At 36.4% G+C, this 21,623-nt stretch overlaps 1 protein-coding gene across 1 annotated transcript; it reads left to right on the top strand.

Moving 5' to 3' along the window:
* The first annotated feature begins 398 nt into the window (after positions 1-398).
* LOC149676365 (uncharacterized) lies at positions 399-8,355 on the top strand. Its single transcript, XM_089838684.1, has 8 exons — positions 399-461; positions 567-691; positions 800-1,660; positions 1,737-1,806; positions 2,103-2,277; positions 2,358-2,451; positions 3,893-4,128; positions 8,181-8,355. Exons 1-8 carry the CDS (start codon positions 449-451, stop codon positions 8,353-8,355), a joined length of 1,749 nt encoding a protein of 582 aa, XP_089694810.1. The 5' UTR covers positions 399-448.
* Positions 8,356-21,623: the final 13,268 nt, after the last annotated feature.

Below are 21,623 nucleotides of genomic sequence, written 5' to 3'. Positions count from 1 at the left end.
CTCCAATCGCCACTATTTTAAAACGTCCCTTTGTTATAGGAATGACTGTAAATTGCGAAAATTATGATCCTTTGCATTTTTGCATGTATCGCAATACCCGCCATTTTCCATTTATATTTTGGGCCCGACGACAAAAACAAATATTTAAATCTTAAAATTTATTTCAGATGGATGAAGGCCCCTTCAATCAAATTCCTGCAGTCGTTCACAACGTGGAACATTTCGTGGAAAACCCTCTTAAAGAGGGTTTAAAAAGTCTCATAGTTAAAGCTATACCTTCACTGTCATTAGCTGATGCAGAGCTAGTGGCAAATGTTTTAATTGCTACCGGCGTTGAAAGCGAAGAAGATATACAAGATGTGACGGAAGATGATTTAAAAACTCAATTTTAAAACCAATCCAAGTGCGCAAACTAAAACGTTATGTGCAAGCGAAGCTCAATAAAACCATGCATGTAAATGGTAAGTTCTTATTATTTAGGTGAGGCATTTCCATGGGCCACGTTACCACCGACGCGTATGTGAGAAGTCATTTTCGTAAACATTCATATTTAATTCTTATTTCAGACACAAGTGTTGTGGTGGGTCAAGAAGCTTCATCAGGAAGTAGTTCTAATAATGACAGTGAGCTGGTATTAAGTAATGAGGCTGGACCAAGTGGACTGTCGTTTAACCAGGAACCCACTGGCCAGGTAAATATTACGTAGACTTAACTTTTCAGCCCATTCTAAGAGTGTAATAGCCTATTGTTTCAAAACGTACAATTATTTTCAATGTGTAGTAATGTAATTATATTTTAGGCTGTTGAATATGGTAATGAATCCTGGATTGCTTCGTACAAAATTAGGCTAGAAATTTTCACAAAGCCAGTCCAAAGAGAGCTTATGAGTAATAAGGCCCTCAGCTTAAAAGCCCGGGGCATTGTAGTGAGAACACTTGTGGATGACACGATAAAGAAATCCGTAAGACCTTCATACAATAGTATGCGGAAAATTTCCAGTTTATTTGCCAAACGGTTCCCAAATGCCTTGATTGACAAAGTTGGTGATAAAGTAATTGGGCTTGGAGACACATTATTCGTGAAGCAACTTTACAATCGCTTGGACTATCTTTCGAGACAGGAATATGGTGTTATGCCTCGCGTTAAGGAAGTAAAAAAGTTTAAGAAACCGCGCTTGGATTTAACTAGCATAGAGTCATTTAATTACAATCCTGAAACAAGCAAAGAAGATTTGGCTATGAATGAAAGAATTCGTAAAGAACTGCAACAATTGCGTTTTGAATTAAATCCGGATAATGACATAATAGATTCAAAAATGAGACTTTCATTTCCACTACAAAGGAAAGAGATCATTGGAGGTGCCGAACTGAAAGAACTAATAGCACGTTGGCCATTTCTATTTGAAATAAGTGGAATGAAGGCTCACTTGGACCTTTTTCTTGGAAAAGACATATTTCAAATATTTGAGGATTTTTTCAAGGAAAAACGCTCCATATTTCTGCAATTTTTTTCGAGAAGTAAGAAAGCCTTCATGGTCAAAACCATAGAAGCCTTAAAAGATACAGAAAAGAGGACAGAAGTCGAAGTGGTAGGATCCATTATCCTAATGATCATGAATCACTTTAAGGAGGATTCAAACTGCATCTTCCCGATAATTGAAGTAGGCTATCTAAATTTAGGGTGTTTTGGATTTTATTTCTAAACGGTTATTAATGGAACTCTTTAAATAATTGTAGCCAGGAACTGAAATTTCAATGGATATTCTGAAAAAGCTGGAAGAACCTTCTTCCACTTTAATAGTTATAGGTATTTATATTTTCTATTCGAATAAAACAGAAAAAAAATCAAACCTGGAATAACACTAAAAAACTGAACATTTTATAAGTATAAATAATAGTTTGAATATTGTAAGTAAGCTTTAATCAATATCTTTATTAACGAGTCAATTATAAACGCAAGTTGAAATGTGTTATTTGAAAATATGTAATCAATTTCCTTTAATTTCCCTATTTGGTCTATTGCCAAGTATGAGACGCGGATTCCAATTTGACGCCCTTCTAAAAACAATGAATTTTTATTTCACAAATTATCTTTTCTTTTAGGAGAAAGTTTGCTCAAGGCATCACGTTTTGTCCTTGTAGCAGAAGGAACCATTCTTAATGACCACATTCCTGGGGAAAATATTTCTACAGCGCTTGCGATGTTTTTTGGAGTATTTTATTTAACAAATACCGAATATCCCAAGAAATGCTCTGCAACTTTGGAGTTTTTTCAAAGGTGTGATATTTAGTTAGACCAGATAGGGACAATGGTTTAAAATATTTTTATACTGTCTCATAGAATTATTAATCTTGCAGATTTATCGCGGATTTGAACCCAAAGGATGCAGTCAACACAAAAGCGCTTGGACTTTTCAATAAACTATCTCCACTCATGTGGACCCAATATAAAGCAGGCTGAAAAAAACCTGGCAAATAAGCATTTCCTTTCATATTTTAATTAATAAAAGTATGAATTTTAAATGGCCTTCATTATTTACCGGAATTAAACTATTCATTTTTGGTACAAGATATAAATAACCAACGACCTTAGAGGCATGCTTAGTTATACATTATACCAGGGATAACCAATTAGGTTCATATGCATCGCTTTATGGTTGGAAGGCTATAAGTGAATACACAAACTGAAGTTGAAAACTCCAATTGATACAGTGAAACTTCATTCAATTTTTAACATATAAATAACTATTCCTAATGAAAAACTACCTTTTTACCAACCAAAACAGCTGGCTCTCTTCCTATAATTTTAAAGACACTTCCAACAAAATGTACCCTTACTACCAGTAAACAGTACTAGCTTACTTTTGATAAATTTTCCGAGATCTACTGCTAAACCTACTCTTTTTACCAATAATAATCACAAAATCAGTTCTGTAGTTTTTACAAGCTATCCAACTAAAAATAGGCATGTACTATAAAAACAACTGGCTCATCTCTTGTCGTTTTCACAAGATACACTGTTAAAATTCCACTTTCTTCCAGTAAAAATTACTTGTTCTGCTCTTGTCGTATTTAAAAGTTATCCTGCTAAAAATGCTCTTTTTACCAATAGAAACTGCAGAATAATTTTCTGTAGTTTCTATAAGTCATCCAACTAAAAACAATGTTTGTACTAGTAAAAACTACTTGTTCATTTCTTGTTATTTCCACATGTTACTCTGATAATGTTACCCTTTTTACCAGCAAATATTACTAGTTCATTTCCTGTAATTTTTACTATATGAACCATTAAAAACACTCTTTCTATTCATAGAAACTACAAATTAAGTTACTGTAATTTTGGCAGAGCTGTCTACTGTAATAGCTACGATTTCCTGTAGAATATACAGTTTGACTAAGAAATATCATCCTGTAAAAATTACAAATAATTTTGGTGTAAAAAAACTGAATTATCCTGTAATTTCGGTTTACTGGAACTTCTTTAAAATTCACTGGGAAGTCCTGGCTTCACTACTGCCAGGATATTCCAGTTATTTCAGCAGTAAATTTTTCTCTCAGTGTAGCTTAACTACAAGTCCGCGTGTCTCTTTTGTCAAAGAAATCACAAGAGGGAAGCCTGTGAGAAGGTAACTGAAGTCGAAGAAAGGAAGGGAATCTTGAGAAAATTGGGGCGTTGCTACGTATGCGTCAACGGACGCCACTATGCAATACTGTGGTTTCCACTCCCCTTCACAATATGCTAGGGACTCAGCATATTGTCCTATCATAGTTTCTCCCTCCTAGCATTCAAGACCTTGACGCAGCGAGGTTATGAGTATTTTCTAGGACTATTAACATTTGGTCTTGTGTTCATCGACAACACGTATATCTGTTTGTTGATTTTTCATTTGTAGAAACGACTTAAAAATACTGTTCCTCTAAAGCGAATGATTAGTTCCATACACAATACGCTGAATCTAGAGGAAAGCGCCAATCTTGCAGCCTTGAAAATGAGATTGGTGGATTTCGAAGTGGTGGATTTGACGCACGTAAATAGTATACTTCGAACTCTGAACAAAATTTGCGTCAAGGATAACGAAATACTGAGTGCCGCAGAGCATGGCTTTAAATTCCACGTTGGAAGAACGAAGTATTTCCCACAATCTATTTGCTTTTCAACACGACCCGGATTGCCCAAAGAGTAAATGGAACACATTAATCTCAGCAAGGTCTACTGCAACCACTCGCTAGTTTTTTTTAGGGCTGTGCGAATACTCGAATTTTCGAATACTATTCGTTTAATTCGAATCGAGTATTCGATTCGACGAATCGAATTTGCCATTTTGACAAAAACGAGTATTCGATTCACAAAACGGTTATTCGAATTTCTTAACGAGTATTCGATTCACAAAACGGTTATTCGAAAAGAAATTCGAATAACCGTTTTAAAAACGAATATAGTTCCATAAACCGAGTAATCGTTTCCTAGGTGCTAAATTCCAATAGTAAACGAGTATTCGACTGAAAATGTTAAGGACTAGAATGGTCCAATAACATATATAAAGCGGTTTCTTTTTTTTTCTTTTTGAATTTCAACGCACAGTTCCTGGTGTTTTGTTTTTCCCTCACGAAATACTCAGTCTTAGCACGGAGGTGTGTTGTAGAGGGAGTAGAGACTGGGCCTCTAGGGCCTAGACTTAAGTGTACTAGTCATTTAGTGTTCCTCGCATAATTTTTGCGCATACCGAGCCTACAATCTCTGACGTCATTTCTCCATTCTCTTAGAGAACACGCGTTTTAAAGTAGGCGTAGTTTTCTTTTTTCCCGGCTTAACTATTTGAATATTTTCCATATTATAGTTTATATAAATAGAAAAAATAGTAAAGGCATTTTGAATAAGATTTGGATTTGCAAACGCTTGAGAAATTCCCGGCACTCCGACTCGATCCACTAGGGATGTCAAATACCGCCCGGCTTAATCGAAAACTGTTTTTTTTTACTCTTCGGAGCACCGTTTTTTAATTCTTAGGTTTTAATCGGTTTTTTTAAATAAAAACCGAAAACTGAATCAGTGTTTTTTCAATTCACAAAATTAAAAGTTTTAGTTTTTCGACACTTGTTACTTACCTTCTGTTTACATCTAGCAATCTACCACCATGGACACATATCAATTTTAAAGGAACTTTCGTTCTCACTCCAAGAAAAATCTTTGAGTAATTTTCCATTGGTATATTCTAGAATGCCAATGGAAAACGGCACTAGTTATCGCCTATTAGTACTACCTACTCATACTAATATTCGGTCTTCGGGTCTATGTTGGAATATAGCATTTTTCAACATCTATCATAAACGGCCGGATAAAAACCGGTTTTCTGACAAACCAGTTTTTTTGGAGCGGTTAAAACGGCCATTTAAATTAATCGGTTAACCGAAAACCGGTTTCAACGTCAGTGGCTCGCGGTCATCTTTCATGTTTACAAGTGCTCGTCTAGTTACGGAGGGAGGATCAAAATGCATACCCCTTTTTATAAACAAATAAGGTTTAGCTTTTTAGTAGAAGGGAAGCTACGAGTCTCTACTCGTTCTACAACACACTTCCTTGTGCTCGAACTACATTTCGTTAAAAACGAATAATATTCGTTTAAACGAGTACTCGATTCGGATTTCGAATAGGAGATTTACTATTCGATTCGGTTTGAAAAACCACTATTCGCACAGCCCTAGTTTTTTTGCCTTTAACTCTCGACTCAGTCCTAACCGTTAGTCTGTATTTAGAGACAACATACTGTTTTAAACCCTTAGATATTAGGGTTATTCTCAATGCCGGTCCAGCGAAGCAATAAAGAGGTTTGCATTTTACAATATCAGAATTATAATGGTTTTGTTATAGACAAATTCAGTATTCAACGCAAATTAAAAATGTACTTATCAACTAGAGACGGTCTCGGCATATTGCTTAATAGATATAAAAATACTAGCAGCCTCGAACTGCCGAAACATATTTTCATTTAATTGTGATCAAAACTATATAAATATATAGTGGGGTGGCGTAGCGGTTAGCGCTTTCGCCTCGCAGCAAGAGGATCCCGGGTTCGATCCCGGACTGTGGCACTGGGTGAAAATCTGGTAACAAATCCTTCTGCGTAGAGTTCTCTCCCCGCTTGTTAAAAGGAGTTTTCCTCCGCGGTCTAACCCGGTTTTTCCTTTCCATCAAAACTTGCAGAGGTTAACGGTAATAGTTAGAATAGGGCGCTGTCAGTTAGCTGTGGCATAGGGGCTAGCCACCACCCCTCTATACATTGTAAAGGGACCCACCTGTAAATAAGCCACAGGCTTAGTGTGGAAATCCCTTCGTAGACAAAGCTTAGATTATTATTATTATAGACAGAAAATTGTTGTGGGCATTGTTTCCTGACTTGTGTAGAATTGATTATGGAAAATTCAACGTCTTCATTACTCGTTTCATATTAACTAAATAAAATAAAAACAAGTTGGAAAAACCAAAATATTACCTCTCCGAGTCAAGAGGAGGACTACTACTACAAACCTATTTACCTAGGAATTTATTTATTTATAAGGAATTTATATAAATCTCTTCTTGCCTAGATATGGAATTATTTCTCTTTTATTTTGAAGTAAAAATTTACGAATTATTAAAGCAGTATTCAAAGCATAGCGAATATACGCAAAGCAGACGACATTTTACTATAAGGATAAATCTTGGACACATTGGAAATCAGTCAATGGGGAAAAGAACAGGGAATGAAGTGTATAAATTTTGGAGAGATATAACCTTTATATGTTTGTAAAGGCCCAATTGTCTACGCTTCAGCTGTTTACCCTATATTCTCATAGCTACATTCAAAACTGGTTTGCAGTGTAAACACTATCGTCTCGTTTCACCTAAACAATATTCTTAGCTTGCCAACATGAGTGTTAAAGGGATAGAATCAATCTTTTGACTACTAATGAAAAGATTTCATTTTTTTAAATCAGATAGAACCAAAAATTACGTTTTCAAAAATATAAAGATATTGGTAGTTTTAACAACTTAACTATTTTTAATTAATTTTCAAAAGTATTAGTTTTCGGCGCTGCTCCGATCACTGCCCCCTCTATAGTCGTTTGCAAAAACACGAGCGAAAAAACTAAATTACTCCCGCGACCCTCCTCTCACACGGAAATATGGTGGATTTACTCCTAAAAGTAGTTTTCATACTATTCTGCATTTTCGCCAAATTAATATACCTTATTTCGATATGGATGCTTTGAAAGTTATAAAGGAAGGTAGGCCTAAATAGTTTCACTGTAATTTTGGTGTTCAAAGTAATAGTTTTACTATGTTTAATTACAATTAAAAATATATTAAAGCCTAGATTAGGGCCATTAGGCTAAAATAAAGTCATACCATTATTATACATGGAAGCTAAGCCTTTGCCAAAATAGCGCAAAAATGTGGTGTTTGGGACATTACCTGTAACAAATTTGATAAATCTCTATCATCCTTACTCTACAACGTAACCGAGAGTTAAGAGAACAAAGGATAATAAACATGAAAAATCACAATTATGTTTACAAGAGTCTTCTCAATAATGCGCCGCTTCCACAGTGAAGGTGAAAAGCTACTATATAGTGGTCTAGAGCTCCGTACATTCTCCTATTTCCAAACAACCAATGAATCAAGAGACATTAGCAACGTCACTGTGTGAAAAACAAGTTGGGCGATATTTCGCGGCTAGTTTGAATTTCAAAATATCTAACGTACTTTTCTTAATTTTAAACGTTTTAATTCGATTTTTTTAGCACACATAATTTTAGGCACATTTTTTTTACCTAAAACTGCCCTCATCTTGTACTAGTCGGAAAACGTTGATTCTATCCCTTTAACGTTAAATAACACCAAAGCTGATTGGTGGCTAGACGCACTGAAAGTCAATGCACACCATAAAAAGAATGAAAACTGCGTAGCTACAACCCGTTTACCATTAGCCCCTGATCTAAATGCCACCATGATCTTTTCTTCAATTATAAAATTAAAATCTAAACCTGATTATTTTAACGTGATTGTCGACTATCACGAGTTTTTAGGCCTTCTTATGATAAATTCCTTCTTGATCCAACTAGTTCTTCGCGCCATCTGCATTTACTTGTCAGGTGTTCTGCTAGCTAATTGTACTTTGTCTTGCTGTCTTCTAATTTCAGAGTGTTAACGTACTCGGAAACGGGATTGCGTCAGTACATAGAGAAAAAACGTTGGTTCATTTTGAACACATGTCTTGGTCCCCATTTTTACTCCGTTACAGTCATGGACGATTTTAATTCGGCCGAATTGGAGGGTTTGCCACTGTCAAGTGTTGGTCGCTGTTTCACCTGGTGAATATGGGGACTGACCAGCGCTTTTCATGTTCTGGGCATTGAAGTACTATCCTATAAAATAGCACATTTATTGAAAGGTGTTAAATGAAATAGTTAGCCATTTTAGCTTCAATAGATTTTCATCAAAGTTTTAACAATGGATAGAATAAACTAAACAATCATTAACAATAAATGCTTATTTTAAAGTTGGTGCGGTAAGCTTTAATCGACAGGATTTTTTTATTTAAAAATACTCCATAGAGAACTTATTAGGAGCGTTAGGCTTAACATCTAAACTTTAGAAAGTTAATCATAATTTAAAAATCACTGTAGTAAGCTTTATGATCAGTTTTGATGACTTTGATGTTATAAATCAATACGGCATGGTTTTCTTTAAATTTCATTCCCTTTTTAAGTAGTGTTTTTCTTGGCTCCTTTGATCTTAAATAACATATTATAATGATGTTGATAAACTGCCGTAATTCAACTTGACAAATATGGGTGGTTATTTAAAGAGCTTCAATTACCCTATGATGTTTCTAGATGTACTCATATTCTTTGCCATTATGTAAAAACAATTTTAAATAAAGGAGTACGCTCCCTGGTTATGGATCAAGTGTTACCACCTGTTAATAAGTACACGGATTGAAGGACTGAAGGAGTAGAGACTAGGCCTCTCGAGCCTAGACATTAGGGTACTAGTGTTCCGCGCATCATTTTCGCGAATTAAGAACCTATGTAAACAATCTCTCGACGATGTTTCTCTTAGAGAACACGTGTTCTAACTTTTAAAGAAGGCGTCGTTGAAGTGTCAGGGGTTCAACATCCTTAAAATTTTCCAAGGGTTTTACCCCAATATCAGAAACTTTCCATGGGCTCTACCCTACACTTGTTAGAGCAAGATACATGATGGACAACTCGACCCCTGGTGGTCGGGGGAGAGCTGGCCGCGCTTTGGTACAAACTGGGTAGGTTCTACTTCCGGAAACCTGCCTACTTCGTCCCGCGCAAAGGCGGAAGTCAACTCCAGAAGCTTGGCGCGTGGACTGCGGACCCCCCGCACAAGCGCGCTGCAAAAAGCGATGCACAACAGGTCTACCTTTTCATTATTATCTATGATTTGGTGTGTACTGTACGAGACGCTTCTTGGAGTACGTGACCATGCCCTGAAACGGATACCAGCTCGGAGACGAATTTTAAAACGGCCGCTCGAAAAAGCCCCAACGGCCACGTCGATCTGCTGTAATCACACCCAGCATTGCGATGGCGTCTTGTCTGTCTGTGTGTGTTTGTAGCCCGGCGACACGAAAAAAAAAGCATTGATCAAAACCGTTTAAGGCAAGATCCACAACCACCCTAGAAATCGTAATGTGAAACAAATGCCAAAGTAAATACTAGGGCTGTGCGAATAGTGGTGTTTCAAACCGAATCGAATAGAAAATCTCCTATTCAAAATCCGAATCGAGTACTCGTTCAAACGAATATTACTCGTTTTTCAAAAATTAAACCTAAGCTCTTAACCTAACCTAACCTAACCTAATTTAACCAAACGTAAATCAACCTAACCTAAACCCACAAAAATAGTACACAATTTTAATAAAATTTAATAAAAATAATCGGACAACAAGTTCGTCGCAAGGCAAAATACATATCTGTACCGATTAACAATTTCAAATGCTACAAGATTGGCAAGTAAATTTTTGGAAGCACTGAAGTATATTTGACAGCCTGGATTTTAACCAGACGTAGTCTGCTGCATATAATTGGCATTCTCGTCTGATTTTGTGATTTCCTTATTGATTTTGTGATTTCTCTATTGATTTTGTGAGTACTTTACTAGTTTTGTCATTTCATTGCTGATTTTGTGATTTGTTACTGATTTTGGATTTTTATGGGATTAAGAAATCAGCGAAAATACGTTTGATTTCTTTCCCGAATTCTGATTTTGTTATTAATTTCGTTTTTCTTAAATTATATTTCGCGAATGACCGACCCCTCGTGTTAAATATTTATAGAAGACATTTATGGTTTTGTTTTGTAACTTGTTTTCTTATGAAATTCTGTACTGTGACACTACTACTATGACGAAGGTCAGTTAAAGACAAATAGCATCATCGTAGCAATTGCATGATACGATGTGGCTCAGAACTGTTTCTATTGTCTGTGTCTCACTTATACAATACTGTATTAGTAAACTTATGGTTAAAAGTGTTCAAAAGTTTCTGAAATATTAATAAAGCTTGTACCACTTGAAATTGTTTCTAATAATGATAGGAATAAAAATTGAAACACATTTAAAATACGAAAATACGAGTGGGATATCAAAACAAAAGAAACCAAGAAATGAAAAGTGGTAATAGTTTCAAAAGTCCATTATTTTTTTTAAATTTCCTTCTGCTAAGTTGAGCTATATTGTTTCGAAATATATTTTAGGATTGGATAAAGTGGTATCTACACGCATGAATGGTTAAACATTGACTCTGATACCCATGTTCACCTTAACATGGATATAATCCATCTCACTCCAGTTAAGAAAAGTAATTATAAAGAGATTTTTAATTTGATAACCTGAACCTATCGCTCCAGTTAAGAAAAATAATTTTGAGTTTTTTCAATTTGATAATTCAGAAGAAATTAACGACAAACGTTCTCGTGGCCCAATTATTTATTTCTAGCATTAACAACTAAAAGAAAATTGTTAAATTAGTTTATGTCTTTACCGAAGATAACGTTTGTGAATTCTGCTTACTTCCAGTATGCGGTTATTTGCATCTTGCGACATGCATACCATGTCAACCTGCCTTGAATGCACCCAACAGATAGATTACGACCCCCTTTCTTTCTATCATAATGGTCACGAAAGGACAGATAACAATATTTAAAGTGACGTTCCTTGATGATTGCTTTTCTTCCGCTTATCTCTGCAAGACATCCGTTTGAGCTTCACCCTCCTCGGACAATTTAATTGGTTCCTCTTGTTGGCAGGGTCAAATGTGTGTGTTGGAGATTGGCCGGGATCCCGAGGACTCCAATCAGCCGCCTCTTGTTAAATTGACTACTTTTGACAAAGAAGAGAAGTTTAATATATCATCTTCTTTTGTTTCTCGTTTCAATGAAATAGAGTATAAACCATGAAATGACTTTCCACATTTAAAATTGAAATGTTACGCCTTGTAGTAATAGTTGCAAAGAATAGCTTGATTAGAAGCTACCAGTCGATTTTAGTTCTAAAGCTGCGAAGTTCTTAGAAACCGACTTGAGTTTATACCATAGAGTGGGAACGAGAGATTTAAAATTTTCCGAATTTCGTTGCTTTTGGGTCCCTTCAGGAAAAACTTCTAAAGGAAAAAATTGATTTTTCGCTAAAAAACCGAATGGAAGAAATATTTAACTCAACCAATCGCTACAATTTGACTTTCGCATTTTCGAAAGAGGTAAAAATTAAGCGCTTCACCTGAAAATTAGGCGTAGCAATTATTACGAAATAACAGTTTTATATTTTTTATTACGTTTAAATTACCTAGAATATTTTCACCAATATTTTCGAGATTTTTGTTTTCTAACTTTGATTACAAATTTATTTCATCTCACTATTTCTTATAATGAAGTAACCAAGATTAAACTTTTATTCGTCGCAGTAGTCTACCACGTCCTTTGAAATGAAATTCACTCCGTGATTCAGTTTAAAGAATCAGGACTCACTGTAAAAAGGATATTCATCAACCCTTTCATGTCGAAGGACACTTGTTTGAAAACAGTAAACTAAATCCCCTTTATAATTTGACTGCTTCGAGTATGTTACTTAAATTAAAAAAATCATTCTGACTAGACTTATTAAAGGGAGAAAAAAGAAGAAGAAAGTTTTAAATATCGTTAATTTTTTTATAAAAGCTTCGTGTCAGGAAAACTTCAAAACTATTAGTTTATAAGTACAATAGCCATAGATAATAGTGTTTTGAAAAAGTTCTTTTTAAACCAAAGTACGCGCAAAGATATATTTACAGCAATGACAAAATCTTCACGCGTGAATGCTGACGCAGTAAAAAATATGACGCTGCACTAAACTATTTTTTGGGTCATTGAAAAACTTATTTGGACAGAATTTGAAGTGAATAAATATTTAAATAGTGGCTGGATAATTGGGAGAAGCACTTCTTGACGGCGCCTTATTTTCCGTACTACTTTATGGCATATGCATTTGGTCGTTACGTGCTTTTGAGCCTCAAAAATGTGAAGTATGCCTGCACTTAAAATATTTTAGCTAAACAAAAAACATCATATGACAAAATTTGGAAATAATATTTCAGGCTTACATTTGTGAGTAGTAAATGGGTCGAAGGACGTTTGAGGGAGATCAATGTTACTAATTTGATATCAAGTTGCCATTGAAAATGGTGTAAGTACAAGAACAAATATTCTCGTGTTTTAACAGAAAAAGCGTCTTACTACAAGGTTAATGTTAATATAGTCCTACAAATTTTTTGAAATATTTTTAAAAATATGCATTCACGAACATGAGAGAAGTAGTACAGTCGCCGCAATTAAAAACTTTCTCTCTTGCGACGTCTTGTTTCAATCATAAGCCGCAAATTATTGATCTGATACAATGGGTATAAAAAAACGTATCTTATATTGTTGTTTCAATAAATTTTTTACTAAGCGTTTTTTTTTTACACTCTCCGCTTTCCATTTCCAACTGCTAAATAGGGGGTTTTGAATGATTGGGATGATTTTAAAGAGAAGGTGAACAGTTGAGCAAAGCTCGTCCGAATTACCGAATGACATTCCAGTAAAGGGAGAGTGATGTTAATTGCAATTTTCTGAATACACGTCCCCCACGGAATCAATGCCTTGAGCCATATTCTTATGGATAAAGATACCCTTTAATGTTGCACAAAGATATAATCAACAATTGTGGAATGAAACTTCAAATCTTCCTCCGTTGAAGATATGGCCACGGGTCCGACATTCTGTTCCACTATGGTTCGCAAATGCCAGGGGTGGAGAAAGATTTCTATCTAGATTAATGGGCGATTCTTGATGTCAGATTCAACATAAGTCTGCACGAACGTTTGGTTGAAAACGGCGCATTTCGGAGAGAACCATCTAGAAATTCAATGGCCAACCAATTCCCTCAATATGTCACCAATTGAAAACCGATTAGTGGAGGAAATAAAGGTTCACTGAAAAGGAGAATACCCACATTCAAAGTATAGCATGGGTCACAAAGTTTTGCCTACATTTGAGAAAGTGGTTGTGTTCAGTGTCTTCAACTAATTGGGATTCGCCATAATCAAGATGAAGAACCTTTCTCAAGAAACACTTTATTTACAACGCGAAATTGGTATTATACTAAAGTTCCACTAGTCTTAGCAGTGTATCCGATGGCAAATTATGTTCTTTTTGACAATCAATGGAATCTGCTGAGCTGCACGAAGTTTTTAATCCAAATTGGGTTTTTTCGTGGGATTTTTAAAAAATATGTTGCCTGAATAAACTAGAACAAATATGTGTTAGATTATATTTTTTACCTTAATTGTTATACAAAGACTATCAGTTTGTCTCACTCATTCACCAGTCAGTATGCCAAGATTATCACAGGAAGAACGCAATAGGCTCGTTGCGTTACATGAGGCTGGTAGGGGTGTTGTTTTTATTGCACAGCAACTGGGCTGTTCAAAGCCAACCATGAGGTCATGGCTAGCCGCTTATGGTGAAAATGGGCGATTGACAGACAAACCAAGACCTGGAACTCCACGCGTTACCACTGCAGAAGAAGACGACGTTATTGCTGCTCTTGTTGTGAATAATCCTACCACCACTGTTCGATCTGTAAAATCCATCATGGAATTGGAAGCGTCGGAAACAACGATTAGAAACCGATTACGTGACGTTGGGCTACACAGTCGTATCGCCGTGGAGAAGCCATATCTCAAACCAGAGCACGAACAAGAACGCCTAGCATTTGCGCGCGCTCACCTTCACTGGAGAAACGAATGGAATGAAGTTGTCATCAGCGACGAATCAACATTTTGTTCATCTACGGACCATCACGTAAGAGTGTGGAGAGAGAAAGGGACCCGATATGATGCGGCTAACATTCATTCAATCGAGAAGAGCGGACGGTTTTCTGTGCCAGGGTGGGGTTATATTTCAAAACATGGAATTGGCACCTTAGCGCGAATAGAAGGGCACCTTAATTCCGATAAATATATTGATGTATTGGAAGATACGTTTTTCCCTCATGTCGTAGACAATCATTTTCCGGACGGTAAATTTATATTTCAACAAGATAATTCGAGTATACACAAGTCACGTGCAACCATGGCGTATTTGAATGAGAATCATCCGGAAATAAATCTAATGAACTGGCCAAGAAATTCACCCGACTTATCTCCAATCGAAAACGTCTGGGCGATTATGAAAAGGATTGTATCCCAGAACAATATAATTCCCAATGATAAGGACGAATTATTCACCATCATCCAGGCCGCATGGGAAGAGGTTGGTGAGCGGCCCGATTATATAAGCAATCTGTTTTTATCAATGTGGTAGAGAATGCAACAGGTTGTAAACGCCAACGGTAAAATGATCAAATATTAATCGCATAATGAAATTAAAAATGAAAACGTATAAATGTATTTATCCGAACCATGTTCATAATTAAGAATAAATGTTGGATAGTAATTTAACTTGTTATGTTGGTTGGGTTGTTCTCAATAAAATATATGCACACCCTGCATTAATTGCGTCCTTACTTAACCTTCAAGGATTTAATACTTCGTTCAGCTCAGCAGATTCCATTGATTGTCAAAAAGACCATAATTTGCCATCGGATACACTGCTAAGACTATAGTGGAACTTTAGTATAATACTAATTTCGCGTTGTAAATAAAGTGTTTCTTGAGAAAAGTTCGTCATCTTGATTATGGCGAATCCCAATTAGTTGAAGACAATGAACACAACCACTTTCTCAGATGTAGGCAAAACTTTGTGACCCATGCTATACTTTGAATGTGGGTATTCTCCTTTTCAGTGAACCTTTATTTCCTCCACCAATCGGTTTTCAATTGGTGACATATTGAGGGAATTGGTTGGCCATTGAATTTCTAGATGGTTCTCTCCGAAATGCGCCGTTTTCAACCAAACGTTCGTGCAGACTTATGTTGAATCTGACATCAAGAATCGCCCATTAATCTAGATAGAAATCTTTCTCCACCCCCTGGCATTTGCGAACCATAGTGGAACAGAATGTCGGGCCCGTGGCCATATCTTCAACGGAGGAAGATTTGAAGTTTCATTCCACAATTGTTGATTATATCTTTGTGCAACATTAAAGGGTATCTCTATCCATAAGAATATGGCTCAAGGCATTGATTCCGTGAGGGACGTGTATTCAGAAAATTGCAATTAACATCACTCTCCCTTTACTGGAATGTCATTCGGTAATTCGGACGAGCTTTGCTCAACTGTTCACCTTCTCTTTAAAATCATCCCAATCATTCAAAACCCCCTATTTAGCAGTTGGAAATGGAAAGCGGAGAGTGTAAAAAAAAACGCTTAGTAAAAAATTTATTGAAACAACAATATAAGATACGTTTTTCTATACCCATTGTATCAGATCAATAATTTGCGGCTTATGATTGAAACAAGACATCGCAAGAGAGAAAGTTTTTAATTGCGGCGACTGTACCTGGTATAAGACATTCGTATTGCATGTATAATTCACTTCTTGTGTGTAATAGCCGCTTTAAAAAACAAATGGTCGCCTATGTTTTGAATCCTATCAATTAAATTTTCCTTAAGATTCTAGACACCGCTGTCATCCAATTTTGCCCATTGGAGAGAGATCCGTTGTTACTTCATGTAGCTCCAATTAGTTACTTCGATTCCAACTCAATATTTTCGAGCGAGCCCATTAGAAACGGTTGTTCACAAAAAATTCTCTCCATCAAGGGACTGGAGAACACAGTATGGATCTTCAATCTTTTGTCACTGATAGTAGTTTCGCTTGCATCTCTTGTGGCGGCCAGAAAAAGAATGAGATTCAGGAAGTCCAATTCGGGAATCTTTACGAAATTCATCTGGATTTACATTTCGGATTTTCTGCGGAATCGTACGTATCAAACACCGATTTAATTAAAGCACGAGACCAAGAATAAAGGGAAGTAAAACGTTTGATAAAGAAATCCTTTCGGTGTTTCAACGAGAACGTGGTCTTAATTGGTAATCTTTTAGACTTGTCACTTCAAATATACTTTTAAATGAAGTGGGAAGAGGCAAATACAAACTTCCTTATCGTAAAAGTACACCAGGAGCAGATGACAAAGGTGTCTCGGACGCTAGCTTCCATAATGTAGAGGGCAATGGGATCTGCGAACGTCACGGTTATTAACCAAAATCATTGCGCCAGTGCCACCTCTCGTAGGAAATTTGAGCTTTATTTTCCAACCAATAGCGTGGCTGCAAAGTCTCGAAAGGAGATCTGGGAAATCGCGTCTGGAGCCTCTCTTTAAAAATACGTATCGTCTGCCTATAATTAGCCTAGGCTTAACGAGTATTAGAGTTTAAAAATTGATTTCAACCGCTATTTAACCTTTTTTTAAACTAAAATTGATAATGATAAGCCCAGCGAGTAACGTATGTACACTATTAAAAAACTAATATGTGCTTCAGTACCAATTTTTTTCTAAATTTCGTTTTGAATTAAATGATAGCTACAAGAGGTTGGAAAAGAAATCACTCACGATCTTTTATAACCTAACAAGTTGGGAAAACCAAAATATTACCTCTCCGAGTCAAGAGGTCTACTACAACAAACTTATTTACCTAGATATGGAATTATTTCTCTTTTTTGAAGTAAACATTTACGAAATATTGAAGCAGTATTCCAAGCATAGCGAATATATAGTAAAGCAGACGACATTTTACATCCAATAAGGATAAATCTTGGACACATGGAAATCAGTCGATGGGGAAAAGAACAGGAATAGAAGTCTACGCTTCAGCTCTTTACCCTATATTCTGATAGCTACATTCACAACTGGTTTTAAGTGTAAACACTATCGTCTCGTCTCACCAACAATATTCTTAGTTTGACAACATGAGTGTTAACGTTAAATAACACTAAATCTCAATTGTAGCTAGACGCACTGATAGTCAATGCGCACCATACAGAGAATAAAAACTCTGTAGCTACTACCCGTTTTCCACTAGCCCTTTTACTATTCTAATTGCCACCATGATCTTTTCTTCTATTATAAAATCTTAACCTGACTATTTAAGAGTGTATTTAACTTTCGGCTCACTCTGAACCGTTGATGTCTCTTCATTTCAGACACGAAAATCAAAACCCAAAGTTTACTTCACCTCAGGCCTCAATTATTTACTTTGTTTCACTAAGCCTATTGCGGATAATACTTATTATACCCGCCGGAGTCTAGGTCTTAGCTTTCTTTATGAAATCACTATACCAAGGATTATTCTATATACATATGTAGTATAGCTAAGGTAATATATAAACATCCATTTCAAATAACTATATTAAAAAAAATCTTTGGAATATCAAAATTAAACGGAGCTTTATAGCTACAAAAGTACTAAATGCATCATAATTACGAAAAATATTTCCACATATTCATTTTATATTATGGAAAAAGGGAATATTAAATTTCTGTAGGATTTCTTTACACATCAAAACAAAACGAACTTCTAACGCAGCGCACTAGTGTAACAACGGACGGACAAACACAGACAAACACATAGAATGCTGTTTTACCCTTTCCGTATTAATTTTGTGTTGAGAGACATGATTATCTTAAATACTAAAATAAATACAATTATTATAATAAATTTTCTTCGTTCGTTATTCACCTTATTCAGCGTTACATCCTTTTTAGAAAGAATAATTAAACATTCTTGAGAGACTTGACTAATATTAACGTTTGAATTGAAGGATACGGCTGTTGTTTCGCCTTACTCAAATAGGTAGTATATAAAGGTTTCGAATCGCAGGTATGGATAAGAACAGCGCAATTGCGTGAACCTTTGGTGGAAGCCCCGCCATTGGGAGGCCAGACGTTTCTCGTAACCCTGGCCGATCGCCGCGTATGTCTTAACCTTAAGGATGATGATGGAGTAGAAGCCAGGTGTAGAAACTGGTGTCCATGTGGGATGGACAAAAACAAAGACCAGAAGATGGTAGTGTTAGAAGCCAGGTGTACAGACTGGTGTCCATGTGGGATGGACAAAAACAAAGACCAGAAGATGGTGGTGTTAGAGGCCAGGTGTACAGACTGGTGTCCATGTGGGATGGCCAATGATCAGAAGATGGTGGTGTTAGAAGCCAGGTGTACAGACTAGTGTCCATGTGGGATGGGCAATGATCAGAAGATGGTGGTGATTAGAAGCCAGTGTGTACAGACTGGTGTCCAGGTGGGATGGACAAAGAACAGAGGCTGGTGGAGTTAGACAGGCAATGGAGTGGAATACAATTTCCGGGAAATGCGGTCCGGAAATTGAGAACACGTTTGCTCCGATTTGCAAACTGCGAACGCGGTCACGTGGGTATAACAACAGACTGACACACAGACAGACAGACGCACACACACAGACAGACACGTCGAAATTAGAACCTCTCCGTGACATACGTCACTCGGAGAGGTAAAAAGTGAGAGACAGTGATTTCGTTTCCAACCTCTTGTAGCAGCCAATTAATTCAAAAGAAATACGGAGTATTTTGGCCCTAAAACATAACATTGTGTTTCGGCATCTTTAAAAACCTTGCTTTTATCTTTTGAAAACCGGAGCCCAATCATTCCGGTGGGCACAAATTGTTAATTAAGCCTTGGCTTACCTAGGTTTCTCTGCTAGTTTGGACTTAATTTGACTATTTAGTAGGTTTAAAGTCACAAAATGTAGTCTTATCTTTTATTTTAATACCAACGGTTACAGCTGTTTGAATAAAGTAATTATATTGTGTATATTTATGTCGCGATCCGATAAGACGAACCTCAGTAGCCACCGTTAGTCCGTTCTTACAAAAAAAATTCCCAGCAGACTTTGGTGCCAGATATAATCCACCAAAAGCATCGTCTACTATAATGTCTGATAGTGCCTCTATGGCAAACGATACCGCTACAGCTGTGACGTACGCGGGTCCCATTGCCCTCTATATTGTGGAAGCTAGCGTCCGAGACTCCTTTGTCATCTGCTCCTGAGTACACTAAATAAAAAACCTACTAAATGTACACTGTTAAAAATAATGGAACTATTTGACACCTTTAGTGTTTCCTAATGCATCCCCACTAGCACCCCTATTGGTGTTGAAAAGCACCCTTCCAGAGGATGTGCTGTTTCAATTCTTTTAGGTGTTAAAAATCACTTTGAATAGAGGTATTATTAATACTTTAAAAAAAAGGTGTTTTTTGAGAATAATTTGGTGTTTTTAAATTCCATATACGTTGGTGCTTTTTAATTCCTGTTAGGTGTTAAACATGATCCTTTATAGAGGTGTATAATTATACCAGAACTGTGTTTATTGACTAAGTGTAAAAGGTGTTTTTTGAAATTAATTTTTTCATAAAACATGAGTTACTATAGATCTGTCTTTCAAAATTATAATTCTTAAACATAGGTCAATGAAAATCTAAAGGTGCTTTTTTTATCTAAGCCTTGTCTATGAAGGGATGTCCACACTAAGCCTGTGGCTTATTTACAGGTGGGTCTCTTTACAATGTATAAGAGGGTGGTGGCTAGCCCCTCTGCCACAGCTAACCTACAGCGCCCTATACTAACTATTACCGTTAACCTCTGCAAGTTTTGATGGAAAGGAGAAACCGGGTTAGACCGCGGAAGAAAACTCCTTTTAACAAGTGGGGAGAGAACTTGCAAACTCTACGCAGAAGGATTTGTTCCCAGATTTTCACCCGGTGCCACAGTCCGAGATCGAACCCGGGATCCTCTTGCTGCGAGGCGAAAGCGCTAACCGCTACGCCACCCCAATGTGCTTCTACGTACCAGCGGAACACCATTTCCTTTAAAAATACCTATAAAAATCAACTAACAGCGAGAGGTGTTTCTATTTATTAAACGCCTTTTTACGGAGAAAACACCATCTCATTTTAAAAAACACACTCTAAAATGAGTATATTAGCACCAGGGATGCACCGATATTACGGCCTATCTTTTTGATATCGGTATCGGCCAATATCGGCTTCATGAAAACCGATATTTTCGGGAAAAACTTTTAAGGTACTCAATGAATACTAATTGAAACACATCACACAAATTTAATGCCATAATTTAACATTCCCCTTAAAAATGCAAGGTTTTCCATAATCTCAGTTTTATGCCGTTGTTCACGACTATGAGAAAGTAATTTCCCTAGTTTCCCATACCTCCCGCAAACAATCGAGGTCGACACTGACGCTCTCTAATGTGTTTGGTGTCAATAATGTACACTTTGAACTTTTCACTTGTGGTTCATAAGCTTGTTTATAACGCTACTTCATTTTGAACAAAGAAAGGAGCTGCATTTTTACTAAAGACCAAGCAACGATTTAACTTAGAGCACACCATTTTTAAGGAAGGGGGTTAAGGCTAAAATATGTAGCGGTACCACATTAAACGAAAGAGATTTGACACATATCTCTAATAAAATAAAGTAAAAACGTAAATGGTGCTAAATAATGTTGATTTTACTCTTGGAAACGATATACATGGAGAAATATTATTTTTTATGGGCCGACAATATCGGCCGATATATCGGCTGTACCCTAATTAACACCCTAAGGTATTTCGAAACACCCACGAAACACCTTTTTTTTCAACAGTGTATTGACTAATCGAGGCGACGTTTTCTACGAGCAAGGAAAGTTAAATCAAAGTAACTTTAATTTCAATATATGTTTCGATTTATTTTTGTTAAATCACGAATATTAGAGGTTTTTTTCTTATAAAATGAAATAATGAAATTCACATTCAAAGATGCAAACTTGCTTAAATTGCCTATTTGTATTTCTGACCTTACTATCGGACAATCCCCTTAGCGAACAGTTTGGCTAGCCATCATAATTTGAGGGAAAAATACGCCACCATGGATATGTATAATTAGCTTAAGAACTCCCTCAGAGAAAATCCACCTTGTGCTGAGACAAGATAGTCCTTTGATATGAAAATAGTGAGCCAAATCTCCCGATATCAGTTTATTGATGCAAAAATGCACAGAATGAAAGAAATATGACCAAATGATTATACAAGTGCCAGCAGAATTATAGATAAGGTACTAGA

The sequence above is a fragment of the Phalangium opilio genome, unplaced genomic scaffold, assembly GCF_054372755.1.
Source record: "Phalangium opilio isolate 3A_F unplaced genomic scaffold, DU_Popi_V2 ptg000046l_1, whole genome shotgun sequence".
NCBI lineage: Eukaryota > Metazoa > Arthropoda > Arachnida > Opiliones > Phalangiidae > Phalangium > Phalangium opilio.
This window is presented reverse-complemented; position numbering and strand designations above follow the sequence as displayed.